Genomic DNA, 14,145 nt, shown 5'->3' with positions numbered 1-14,145 from the left:
GGGACTACAGGCGCCCGCCACCACGCCCTGCTAGTTTTTTTGTCTTTTTTAGTAGAGACGGGGTTTCACCGTGTTAGCCAGGATGGTCGCGATCTCCTGACCTCGTGATCCGCCTGTCTCGGCCTCCCAAAGTGCTGGGATTACAGGCTTGAGCCACCGCGCCTGGCAATTTTGGTATTTTTAGTAGAGATGAGGTTTCCCCATGTTGGCCAGACTGGTCTTGAACTCCTGACCCCAGGTGATCCGCCTGCCTCAGCCTCCCAAAGTGCTGGAATTACAGGCGTGAGCCACCGTGCCTGGCCTAATTTCTGCATTTTTAGTAGAAATGGGGATTTCATCATATTGGCGAGGTTGGTCTCGAACTCCTGACCTCAGGTTATCTGCCCACCTCGGCCTCCCAAAGTGCTGCGATTACAGGCATGAGCCACCACACCTAGCCATAAAGTTTTTTTTTTTTTTTTTGAGACGGAGCCTCACTCTGTCGCCCAGGCTGGAGTGCAGTGGCCGGATCTCAGCTCACTGCAAGCTCCGCCTCCCAGGTTTACGCCATTCTCCTGCCTCAGCCTCCCGAGTAGCTGGGACTACAGGCACCCGCCACCTCGCCCGGCTAGTTTTTTTTTTTTTGTATTTTTAGTAGAGACGGGGTTTCACCGTGTTAGCCAGGATGGTCTCGATCTCCTGACCTCGTGATCCGCCCGTCTCGGCCTCCCAAAGTGCTGGGATTACAGGCTTGAGCCACCGCGCCCGGCCGCCATAAAGTTTTTAAAAAGAAAAATATATATATAACGAATTCCACACCTGACCTCATGTGACAGGTTGCAGTCAAAACAAAAGGAAACAACACACAGCTTATTCAGCACCCCCAAGGGAAAAAAGACCCTTCCAGCTCCCTTCAGTTACAATATATATTTTCTGAGTATGCCCAGATTTCCTTATGCAAGCATGCCCACAAAGGGTAATAAAATGGCACATGTTCTGACTGGTCACACCAACAGCAGATTCCCCACGATGCCCTACATGGTGCCAAGACCTATATGCATTGTTCAGTGTGTGTTATTGTTTGTTTGCTTGCTTGATTATTCTCTGCTCTTTGGTATAAAGATGTTGAAAATATCAAAAAGGCCCACAGATACCCCTATGGGTTATAGTGATAAGAAAAAGAAGTAACATTTATGTTTATCTATAGCACAGAAGGTCAAGGTGTTACAGAAACTGAATAGTGGTATAAGTATGAAATACCTTACAGAGGAATATGGTATTAGAATGATCACTATATATGACCTGAAGAAAAAGAAGGATAAACTGTTGAAGTTTTATATATAGCAGAAGTAGTATATATAAAGTGGAAGTGATGAACAGAAGTTAATTAAAAATAGAAAAAACTGCATAAAGATAAAATGAAGATCTCAAGCGATGAAGTTAAAAAGACGGGAACTGTGAATATTGAACAGGCCAGTTGCAGGATTTTTTTTTTTTTTAGACGGAGTTTCACTCTTGTTGCCCAGGCTGGAGTGCAATGGCACGATCTTGGCACACTGCAACCTCCACCTCCCGGGTTCAAGCGATTCTCCTGCCTCAGCCTCCTGAGTAGCTGGGATTACAGGCATGCGCCACCATGCCCGGCTAATTTTGTATTTTTAGTAGAGACGGGGTTTCTCCATGTTCGTCAGACTGGTCTTGAACTCCCAACCTCAGGTGATCCGCCTGCCTTAGTCTGCCAAAGTGCTGGGATTACAGGTATGAGCCACCATGCCCGGCCCAGGAAATTTAAGAGAAGACATGGCATTACATTTTTAAAGAGTAATGGTGATTAGCATCTGCGGGTCATGAAGCAGCAAAGAAATTTATTGACAAGTTTGCCAGGGTCATTGCTGTTGAAAATCTGACACAAGAACAAGTATGTAATCCTGATGAAACAACACTCTTTTGGATTATTGCTCCAGAAAGACACTGACTGTTGCTGATGAGATGCAAATTAAGGATGCCAATGACAGAATAACTGTGTTAGGATATGCTGATGCAGCAGGCATGCATAAGTGTAAACTTGCTGTGTTAGGCAAAAGCTTCCTTCCTCACTGTCTTCAAGGAGTGAATTTCTTACCAGTCCGTTATGCTACCAAAAAGGCATGCACAGATCACCAGGGACATCTTTTCTGATTGGTTTCACAAACATTTTGTACCAGCGGCTCATGCTCACTGCTGGGAAGTTGGACTGGATGACTACTGCAAGATTTTGTTACTCCTTGACAACTGTTCTGCTAATCCACCAGCTGACATTCTCATCAAATATAATGTTTATGCCATGTACTTTCCCCTAAACATGACTTTATTAATTCCATGTGACCAGGCTATGCTTGGATCAATGAGAGTAAATATAAAAACATTTTCTTGTGCTAGCAGTAATGAACAGAGGTGTGGGTGTGAAATTTTTTCTTTTTTAAGTTTTTTTATTTAAAATTAAGACAACTGCAAATTGTCCCCATGGATGACTAACATAGTGACTCCTTTGCTTTCTTATGGTTCAGGGTACACAAACTTTGTTTCATGCATAAAATTATTTAAAATTATTTTTGCTGTGTTGCCCGGGCTGGTCTCAAACTCCTGGGCTCAAGCGATCTTTCTACCTCAGCCTCCCAAAGTGCTAGGATTATAGGCATGAGCCACCATGTCCTGCCAGAAAGTTTTCAAAAGGAGTTTAGCATGAAGGATGTCTTGTATACTGTTGCCAGTGCTTGGAAATCAGTGAATAAAGACAAATTTGTGCATGCCTGGCACAACTCTGGCCTTTGACTATGTTTAGTGATGATAATGAACAAGTTGGTGACTTTTAAGGATTCCATATGTCGACAAAGTGGGAAAAAAATGACGTCTGACCTCTTTACATATACAAAAAATTGCCTTCAGAATTTGTCAGTAAACTGAAAGAAGTGGATATCGAAGAAGTTTTTAACATTGATCATGAGGTTCTAGTTGTTCATTAATTGACCAATGATGAAATAGCCGAAATGGTTCTGAATCAAAGTTATCATGATAATAGACATTATAACAATGAAGATGATGTTAACATGGCAGAAAAAGTGCCCATAGACAACATGATGAAAATACATGATGAGCTTATTGAAGGGCTAGAGTAGGGTGCATTCATAACAGGACAAGAAATCATGTTCGTTTATAAAATGAAAGAGAGACTTTTAAGACAAAAACTTGTTAGTAAGGCACATGACTCTGCAGAAAACATTTTAAAAAGCCATCTAGCAGAATGCCCCTCACCCCTAGAGGACCCACTTCCTGGTTCTTCAACTGCTTCTGATGTTTCTTCTCACTTGAAAAAAAAAATACAGTGTATGGTAATTTTTTAATCAAAACACAGTGAGACTGGATGTAGTGGCTCACACCCATAATCCCAGCACTTTGGGAGGCCGAGGTGGGCGGATTACTTGAGGCCAGGAGTTCAAGACCAGCCTGGCCATCATGGCAAAACCCCATCTCTACTAAAAGTATAAAAATTAGCCAGGCGTGGTGGCACACACTTGTAATCCCAGCTACTTAGGAGGCTGGGGCACAAGAATCACTTGAACCTTTGAGGTGGAGGTTGCAGTGAGCCCAGATCATGCCACTACACTTCAGCCTGAGCAACAGAGTGATGATCTGTCTCCAGAAAAAAACAAAACAAAACAATGAGACAGGTGGAGACTGAACACCTGCCTTTTTTGTTGCTATTTTTAACAACTGATATAGGTATTCTGATGATGCTACTATGTTACTTAGTTACCCTGAACATACTATTTTTTCATTGCATTAGTGGTATTTCATATTTTTTACTGTTACATACTTATGTATGAATAAGTGTAAGAAAATGCTTATTGGTAGCCTATAAATTCAGTCAAGAATGATGGTGATGCCAAACAACCACAGATTGTGCTCATGAATGACTAAGAGAGTGGCTCCTTTGCTTTCTGATGGTTCAGTGTACACAAACTTTGTTTCATGCATAAAATTTTTTAAAATATTGTGTAAAATTACTTTCAAGCTATCTGTATGAGGAGTATATGAAAACTAAATAAATTTTGTTTAGACTTGAGTCCTATCCCCAAAATCTCTCATTTTACATATATGCAAATATTCCAAAATCTGAAGAAGTCAGAAATCCAAAACACTTCCGGGCCCAAGCATTTTGGATAAGGAATACTGAACCTGTACCATTACACTCTTTAAAACACTTGTACGCTTTGGGAGGCCGAGACGGGCGGATCACAAGGTCAGGAGATTGAGACCATCCTGGTTAACACGGTGAAACCCCGTCTTCACTAAAAATACAAAAAAAATTAGCCAGGTGTGGTAGTGGGCGCCTGTAGTCCCAGCTGTTTGGGAGGCTGAGGCAAGAGAATGGCGTGAACCCGGGAGGCGGAGCTTGCAATGAGCTGAGATGGTGCCGCTGCATCCAGTCTGGGTGACAGAGCAAGACTCTGTCTCAAAAAAAAGAAAAAAAGTCAGGATTCATTAGGTGTATCTTATTAAAAGTAACTTCAGGAAAATTAAAATATTCCAAATAAGTAAAGTTCAAATTTTCACAGGTGCTGGAGAAAATCTGGAGAATACAATGGCAGCCTTTCAGCAGTAAGTATGTAAAAAAGGTAAAAAGTACTCTTTTCTTTTACAGTTTGCAGGCTTTCTTTAAAGTGATGATGATTCCCAAAGTGAGGATAGTGTAAGTGTAGCATCAGTTTGTGATAGTTGTTTCTATTTTGTTAAAAAAAAATTTTTTTAATTAGTTGGTCAGAAGTGTTGCAAAGAGTGTTTGGCTTCTGTATTACTGAAAAAGCAGATGGGAGTTTAGGGTAATCAAAAGATACTATAGTTACAAAGCTGAAATAAGACATTTGTAACAAGGAATGTTCTGTGTATAATGCTAATTAGTCTTGGAGAGAAAGAGAAAATGAAACAACTGTTACAGTGGCTGCTATTTATGAATAGGATTATGTGTCTTTGTACCCAGTAATTTTTGTACAGAACTGAACCTGCAATCTGGTTTCTTCTTGGAAGCCTCATGAGTGTTGATCTTTTTTACCAAATAAAATACATTTTTAAAATTCCTATTTATAAATTATTTCATATAAGTGTCTTTTAGAGCAACTCACAGAAAAGCAGCAGGAGAAACAGGAATGAAAACTAATTAATACCTCGTTCTTTGTCTTAGTCAATGATTATCATCAGTCTGTGGTAATCGTGAGAGCACTGTTTTCCCTGAAAAATAAAGCATAGAATGTGAAAAGTTAAACCCAACGCAAGACATTACCTATCCATAATTAGTAAGATCCATATTTAGTAAGATAAATATTTTCTTATATAATTTTGGAGCCATTTTAATGTATATAATTGGGACTAAGAAATTTGGAGAATTTGACTTCACTTTTTGTTCTGCTTCTTGCCATTCAAAGACACCTTAGAGATTATTTTTCTTATTATTATTAGATATAAAGCTATTGTTTTTTCACATTCTAGTTTCACCTAAATCCTATCTTCCTTGTATTTGTCATCTCTTACTCTTCCTGTTCTATACTATGATGCCTTTTGTTTATGATCTCAAAAGCCTCTTACAAAAATGTAAAATTTTGGCTGGGCATGGTGGCTCACACCTGTAATCTCAACACTTGGGGAGGCCAAGGCGAGGCAGGTGAATCACCTGAAGTCCGGAGTTCGAGATCAGCCTGGCCAACATGGTGAAACCCTGTCTCTACTAAAAATACAAAAATTAGCTGGGCATGGTGGTGCATTCCTGTAATCCCAGCTACTCAGGAGTCTGGGGCATGAGAATTGCTTGAATCCGAGAGGCAGAGGTTGCACTGAGCCAAGATTGCACTGCTGCACTCCAGCCTGGGCAATAGAGTGAGACTCTGTCTTTAAAAAAAAGTAAAATTTTTCCTCCTATCACAGACCATGAAATGGACTATTTTAATTTAAATACTTTATTTATTTTCTCTACTTAGATTACATATCTGGCTAGCTAGCCATAACTAAATATAGATATATAATTTTATGTGTACAAATTCTACAACATATACACACACTATCATATATCATTTGTTGCCCATGAGGTAGGTGATACATATAACTTGAGAAAAAAAACTACTCATAACTTTGAGTGATTTTAGCATTCTTCACGCTTAAGGCACATTATTTTATGTTTTTCTCTGTATTTTTTGCTAAATTTTTACCAACCACCATTATTTATGAAATTAAAACACTGGGTTATACAATAAATTATTTTAAAGGATGATGCATTTGAAAAAAATCACAGTTTTTTCTAACCTTTGAAGATTTTGATCCTCTTAACATTTTTTTGATATTTAAAGGATATCTAATTTAAATGGTTTTTACTTGCAAAATACAACATGTTTTTCATCTTCAACAGTTTTTATATAGTTTTGTTCAAATAGTAACTACTGAAAAGTACCACAGCCTTCTATATCATGTGGAAGCTTTCTATAACTTAAAAAAATTTTTTTGGAGATTTTTCTAGTACTTCAGAAGAAGGGAACACCTCTTTCACATGCTACTTTTGTTGTTGTTTGTTTGTTTGAGACAGAGTGTTGCTGGAGGCTGGAGTGCAATGGCTCGATCTCACCTCACTGCAATCTCTACCTCCTGGGTTCAAATGATTCCTCTGCCTCAGCTTCCCGCGTACCTGGGATTACAGGCACCTGCCACCTCTCTTGGCTAGTTTTTAGTTGTATTTATTTATTTTTTAAATAGAGACGAGGTTTTGCTATGCTGCTGAGGCTGGTCTCGAACTACTGACCTCAAGTGATCCGCTCACTTCGGCCTCCCAAAATGCTGGGTTTACAGGCATCAGCCACTGCACCCAACCTTTCATATGTTATTGTTAATGTTTGTTAGGTGTATTTATTTGTAAGGCTGCTTATCAACTGACTTAGAAATTTATATAAAACCCCTTTTTTTGAGTTTTTCGTTATTAGTGGTGGTGGTTTGTGTGTGTGTGTGTTACACATTAGTGCCCTTGCTATGAATACATACTTTTTTTTTTTATTATACTTGAAAAAATTACAAATATTCTACTGTTAACTGTTAGGAATCTTAGAAGGTTTTGTTTTGTTTTGTTTTCATAGTTGTTTCATTGAATAACAAGAAAACACTGTTTAAACATACTATTTTGGCCCATCGCAGTGGCTCACATCTGTAATCTCAGCACTTTGGGAGGCCAAGGCTGGTGGGTCACTGGTGGTCACGAGTTCAAGACCAGCCTGGGCAACAGGGTGAAACCCTGTCTCTAGAAAACGTACAAAAAAAATTAATCGGGCATCGTGGTGCAGCCTGTAGTCACAGCTACTCCAGAGGCTGAGGTGGGAGAGGATGGCTTGAGCCTGGAAGGTAAAGGTTGCAGTGACCCGAGATGGCACCACTACACTCCAGCCTGAGTGACAGAGCCAGACCCTGTCTCCAAAAAATAAATAAAAATAAATATACTATTTTTAAGGTACTGTATATTAAAATACTAAAGAGTTGTAATATACACTCAGGAAAAGATACATACTACGCTTAAGTATGGTATATTCTTGATAGGATGGGTAGTTGAGGGAGAGATAGTAAAAATAAAATGACCAGCTAAAACTTAGACCTTATTTATGTACATATTTGGATACACATTTCACAAAGCATATAAATTTCAAAGTGGAGGTGAAGATGAGGAGATATTAATGACAATATATATAGTTGGTGTGGGAAGCCTAATTAAAATTAACCAGAAAATCAAAAGGTATTAAGACTAAAAGGGCTATCATTTGAAGACATTCAGAAGGAGCTATTTGGAAAATGTAGGATCAGCTGGGTGCAGTGGCTCACACCTGTAATCCCAGCACTTTGGGGGGCCAAGGCAGGTGGATCACTTAAGATGAGGAGTTCAAGACCAGCTTGGCCAACATGGCGAAACCTCATCTCTACTTAAAATTTAAAAATTAGCTGGACACAGCCTGGGGTAACAGAGTGAGACTCTGTCTCAAAAAAAAAAAAAAAAAAAAAAGGCCGGTCATGATGGTGGCTCACACCTGTAATCCCAGCACTTTGGGAGGCTGAGTCAGGTGGATCACCTGAGGTCAGGAGTTTGAGACCAGCCTGAACAAAGTGGAGAAACCCCTTCTCTACTAAAAATACAAAATTAGCTGGGCATGGTAGCGCATGCCTGTAATCTGAGCTACTCGGGAGGTTGAGGCAGGAGAATCACTTGAACCCAGGAGGCAGAGGTTGCAGTGAGCCAAGATTGCACCATTGCACTCCAGCCTGGGCAACAAGAGTGAAACTCCATCTCAAAAAAAAAAGTAATAATTAAAACTGACAAAGAGAAATAATTGTGTTTCACAATGTATGAAATGTCCTTTAATGTGGTTTATAAAATGCTTTCACAAACACCATCTCCCTTAGGTTATGAATATGGCTCTTCTATTATTTCTTTTATTTATTTATTTATTTATTTTCCGAGATGGAGTCTCACTCCATTGCCCAGGCTGGAGTGCAGTGGCAAGATCTTGGCTCACTGCAACCTCTGCCTCCCAGGTTCAAGCGATTCTTCTGCCTCAGCCTCTGAAGTAGCTGGGACTACAGGCGCATGCCACCATGCCCGTCTAATGTTTTGTACTTTTAGTAGAGACAGGGTTTCGCCGTGTTAGCCAGGATGGCCTTGATCTCCTGACCTCATGATTTGCCTGCCTCGCCCTCCCGAAGTGCTAGGATTACAGGCATGAGCCACCACACCCAGCCTTCTATTATTTTGTTAGGAGCAGGAATCTTTTCTTACTAATTTCAAAATCCTTAATGCCCAGCTCAGGCTCTGACAGAAATAGACACTCACTAGTTGCTCACTGAATGAAATATGGAATGGGACATTCAGGAATAAACCAGAACATTAGCAAAAGACTGATGGAGGAGACAGAGCCTCCTTCATAGTAAAGCATAGAAGCAAAAACTAAGGAATTGTACTATACACATACACACACACACAGCCACTAAACCCTTGAGTATGTAAGATGTGGTTCTCAAGGGCTAATAAAACTAGGTTATTAAACCAGGCCGCCTTAGGAAATACCTGTAGGACAATGTGATCCCTATGGTATTAGCCGGAATGGTAAGGAGAAAAAAGCAAATTGTATTAGCAATAGCTAGAAGTGTAAGTTGGCAGACAGTCAAGGTAATTAATCAGTGACCTGGTTCTCATGATAAATATTTTAGAATATCTAATTAATATGACTATCTATGAAATGGGAATAGTGATACAACCTCAGTGTTGTGAAGAGTAAATGAGATTCAAATAAATTCTTTAACATGATGCCTATTTTAATTGTTATGCATTGTTTCTGTGGAGTTTCACATTTTCTTTTAGAGCTAGAGTTTTTATTTCTTTTTCTGGAAATGTTGAAACCTTGGCATCTCCAACTTCTTTTTTGTATATATTTTTTTTATTTGTCAACAGCTTGTCAAAAATTCAGTTATAAAATATCTGATATTTCAATGGAAGTAGGTGCATGCTGTTATTCATGAAAATTTTTCAAGGCAAAAGTGATTAAAAAATTTTATTTTCTCACTGTGTTCTAGCTATTTACAGATCAAATTGGGGGTAATTTTACTAGAATAATTTACAAGTTGTCCTAGGTACACTTACTATTGTTCTAACTTTTTTATCTATTAGTTTGTCAATAACAATAAACATACATAGGAAATATTTTTCAAATAATTCCTAAACATTTCTAAAAATAGCCAGCATTTCTTCTAGAGACAAACTTCAAACTTAGAAAGATTTCTGAGGTAATATGTACAGTTTTTTTTTTTTTTTTTTTTTTTTTTTGAGACGGAGTCTCGCTCTGTCGCCCAGGCTGGAGTGCAGTGGCGGGATCTCAGCTCACTACAAGCTCCGCCTCCCGGGTTTACGCCATTCTCCTGCCTCAGCCTCCCGAGTAGCTGGGACTACAGGAACGCGCCACCTCGCCCGGCTAGTTTTTTAGTAGAGACGGGGTTTCACCGTGTTGGCCAGGATGGTCTCGATCTTCTGACCTCGTGATCCGCCCATCTCGGCCTCCCAAAGTGCTGGGATTACAGGCTTGAGCCACCGCGCCCGGCCGTTTTTTTTTTTTTTTTTTTTTTTTTTATTGCCAGCATAGGACACACTTTTTTTTTTAACCTCCCCCCTATGGCTCAAGCTACCCTCCCATCTCAGCCTCCCTAGTAGCTGGGACTACAGGTGTATGCCTCTATGCCCAGCTAATTTTTCATATTTTTTTGTAGAGACTGGGTTTTGTAGAGATGATTCACCCCCCCTTGGCCTCCCAAAATGCTGAGATTACAGGCCTGAGCAACTGCACCTTTAATTTTACACTTTGGCCATGTGCCGTGCCTCATGCCTGTAATCCCAGCACTTTGGGAGGCTGAGGTGGGCGAATCACGAGGTCAGGGGTTCAAGGCCAGCCTGTCCAATATGGTGAAACCCTATCTCTACTAAAAATTACAAAAATTAGTTGGCGTGGTGACCGCTCTTGTAGTCCCAGCTACTCAGGAGGCTGAGGCAGGAGAATCGCTTGAACCTGGGGGGCGCAGGTTGCAGTGAGCTGAGATCGTGCCACTGCACTCACTGCACTCCAGCCTGGGTGACAGAGTGAGATTCCATCTCAAAAAAAAATAAAAATAAAAAAGGTTAAAAAAATGTTAAATAGAAAAATCATGCATAATAAGGATATAAAGAAAGAAAATATGTTTGTACAGCTGTAAAATGTTTGTGTTTTAAGGTGTTATGAAAGAGTCAAAAAGTTTTTTAAAATTTAAAAGTTTATAAAGAAGTTACAGTAAGCTAAAGTTTAATAGGTTTTTTTAAAAAAATTTTTTATTATATTTTTAAGAGACAGGGTCTCACTTTGTCTCCTAGGCTGGAGTACAGTGGCATGATCCTAGCTCACTGCAACTTTGAACTCCTGGGCTCAAGCAATCCTCCTGCCTCAGCATCCCAAGTAACTAGAACTACAGGGATGTGCCACTGTACCTCCCTAATTTTTAAATTTTTTTGTAAAGATGAGGTCTCTCCATATTGCCCAGGCTTGTCTCCAACTCCTGACCTCAAGCAGTCCTCCTGGTTCAGCCTCCCAAAGTGCTAGGATTACATGCATGAGCCACCATGCCAGGTCTATTTTTAAAATATATATCATGTTGCCTAAGTATACAGTGTTCATAAGGTCTACAGTACTGTTTTAGTAATGTCCTACGCCTTCCATTCACTCACCACTCACTCACTGACACCAAAAGCAGCTTCCAGTCCTGCAAGCTCCATTCATGATACGTACCCTAATGCACGTGTACCATTTTAATCTTTTATATCATATTTTAACTGTACCTTTTCTGTGTTTAGACAGATTCACAAGTACTTAACATTGTGTTACATTTGCCTGTAGTATTCAGTACAGTAATGTGCCATATAGATTTGTAACCACGGAACAATAGGCTATACTCTATAACATAGATGTATAAATACCATCTAGATTTGTGTAAGTGCACTCTGTGATGTTCGCACAATGACAAAATTGACCATACATTTCTCAGAACATATGCCCATTGTTAAGTGGTGCATGACTTTATAATATTTTTATATTATGTGTTGTAAGTATAGACAGAAATATACATTTACCCCACATAGGTGATTCACAGATAAAATAAGAATCATGTGAGCTAGTGTATTTATTTATTTATTTATTTGTTTATTTATTTATTTATTTGAGACAGAGTTTTGCTCTTGTCGCCCAAGCTGGAGTGCAATGGTGCGATCTCGGCTCACTGCAGTCTCTGCCTCCCGGGTTCAAGCAATTCTCCTGCCTCAGCCTCCCGAGTAGCTGAGATTACAGGCATGCACCACTATGCCTGGCTAATTATTTGTATTTTTAGTAGAAACGGGGTGTCATCATATTAGCCAGGGTGGTCTCGAACTCCTGACCTCAGGTGATCTGCTGCCTTGGCCTCCCAAAGTGCTGGGATTACAGGCATTAGCCACTGTGCCTGGCCTCTGAGCATCCTTTTAAATACACTAGCTCAGCTGGGTGCTGTGGCTCATGCCTGTAATCCCAGCACTTTGGGAGGCCAAGGCGGACGGATCACCTGAGTTCAGGAGTTCGAGACCACCCTGGCCACATGATGAAACTTTTCCTCTACTAAAAATACAAAAATTAGCTGGGCGTGGTGGCAGGTGCCTGTAATCCCAGCTACTCGGGAAGGTGAGACAGGAGAATCGCTTGAACCTGGGAGGCAGAGGTTGAGTGAGCCGAGATTGTGCCACTGGTCTCTAGCCTGGGCAACAAGAACAAAACTCTGCCTCAAAAAATAAAAATAAAAGGATGCTCAGTGTTTATTAGATTAAATTCCTGCTGTAATTTATTGTTGATGTTGAATAAATTGATGTCAAGAATATTGTCCTTACTAAATAAACTGAAATCAAAGTTAAAAAAAAAAAAAAAAAAGAATATTGTCTTGTAGATAAGAGATAATATATTCTGGGTTGGTTTGTTCGTTCGTTTGTTTGTTTTTGAGACTGAGTCTTGCTCTGTCACCGAGGCTGGAGTGCAGTCGCGTGATCTTGGCTCACTGCAACCTCCGCCTCCTGGGTTCACGAGATTCTTCTGCCTCAGCCTCCCGAGTAGCTAGGATTACAGGCATGTGCCACCACATCCAGCTAATTTTTGTATTTTTAGTAGAGACAGGGTTTTCCCATGTTGGCCAGGCTGGCCTTGAACTACTGACCTCAGCTGATTGACCTGCCTTGGCCTCCCAAAGTACTGGAATTACAGGTGTGAGCCACCATTCCTGGCTAAGAGATATATTCTTAATGGCAGTATATTTGTTTTTCCATTATAAAAATTTATATTCTAAAAATTCAAACAACTCAAATAATCTATGTGAAGTAAAAAATTGGCCTGCTCACTTTCTTACTCCCATTCCTACTCATCTCACTTATAAGAGGTAACCCCTGTCATGATTTGGTCTTATATCTTTCTATTATTTTAAAAATTTACACATAAACTTTTTTAACAAAATATTTTACATCAGTAGAATCATATGATTGATGCAGAAGTTTTTGCTCCTTAGTTCAGCTAAAACCAGTTTCTTGTCACACAACCAGGAAAGATTAGGCACACAGACACATTCAAAGGTGAGGAGAGCAGGAATTTATTAAAAGAAAGCTCTCAGCAAAAAAAAGGAGTCCTGCTAACAGGCTCCCACCTCATAGACTGATCACCAGGCCACCACACATGAGCTGAAGAGGCCCCTCACCCCTGCACGAGGGACGAATTCCCATGGCTCCACCCCCTCCCTGCAGCGCACATGTGGGCATTATTCAGAAAGAATCCATGGAGAGGCTGGGCATGGTGGCTCACACCTGTGATCCCAGCACTTTGGGAAGTGGATCACCTGAGGTCAGGAGTTTGAGACCAGCTTGGGCAACATGGTGAAACCCCTTCTGTACTCAAAATACAAAAATTAGCCAGGCGTGGTGGCGGGTACCTGTAATCTCAGCTACTTGGGAGGCTGAGGTGTGGGAACTGCTTGAACCCAGAAGGCAGAGGTTGCATTGACCCAAGATCGTGCCACTGCACTTCAGCCCAGGTGACAGAATGAGACTCTGTCTACAAGAAAAAAAAAAAAAATTAGTTAGGAAAAGGTGGGCAGGCCGGGCGCAGTGGCTCTTGTCTGTAATCCCAGCATTTTGGGAGGCCGAAGAAGGTGGATCACCTGAGCTCAGGAGTTTGAGACAAGCCTGGCCAATGTGGTAAAACCTTGTCTCTACCAAAAATACAAAAATTAGGTGGGCATAGTGGGGCGCCTGTAATCCCAGCTACTTGAGAGGTTGAGGCAGGAGAATCGCTTGAACCCGGGAGGTGCAGGTTGCGGTGAGCCGAGACTGTGCCATTGCATTCCAGCCTGGGCAACAAGAATGAAACTCAATCCCCCCCCCCCCCCCAAAAAAAAAAAAAAAGTGAGCAAACAGGGGCAGTTCTCCCTCTGGGCTGCAGTTTTATCCTGGACCAACAGTTCAGTCTTTCAGCCATCAGGCTGTTTTAGGCTTGAAGGTAGGGTTCCACCAGGGATCCTTGGCTGTGTCCTGTC

At 40.7% G+C, this 14,145-nt stretch overlaps 1 protein-coding gene across 2 annotated transcripts in view; it reads left to right on the top strand.

The window, feature by feature from the left end:
• The window catches only part of GDPD1 (glycerophosphodiester phosphodiesterase domain containing 1), a 58,243-nt gene that overhangs the window by 9,432 nt on the left and 34,666 nt on the right, over positions 1-14,145 (top strand). For both annotated transcript variants that reach the window (XM_010376821.2, XM_010376820.2), the window contains exon 2: positions 4,575-4,617. In XM_010376821.2, coding sequence (XP_010375123.2) covers positions 4,575-4,617 — 43 coding nt within the window. The remainder of the gene's footprint in view (positions 1-4,574; positions 4,618-14,145) is intronic.

This window comes from Rhinopithecus roxellana, chromosome 19, assembly GCF_007565055.1.
Source record: "Rhinopithecus roxellana isolate Shanxi Qingling chromosome 19, ASM756505v1, whole genome shotgun sequence".
NCBI classification, from domain to species: Eukaryota; Metazoa; Chordata; class Mammalia; order Primates; family Cercopithecidae; genus Rhinopithecus; species Rhinopithecus roxellana.
The sequence above is the reverse complement of the archived record's forward strand: the minus strand, read 5'-3'. Positions and strand labels throughout refer to the sequence as shown.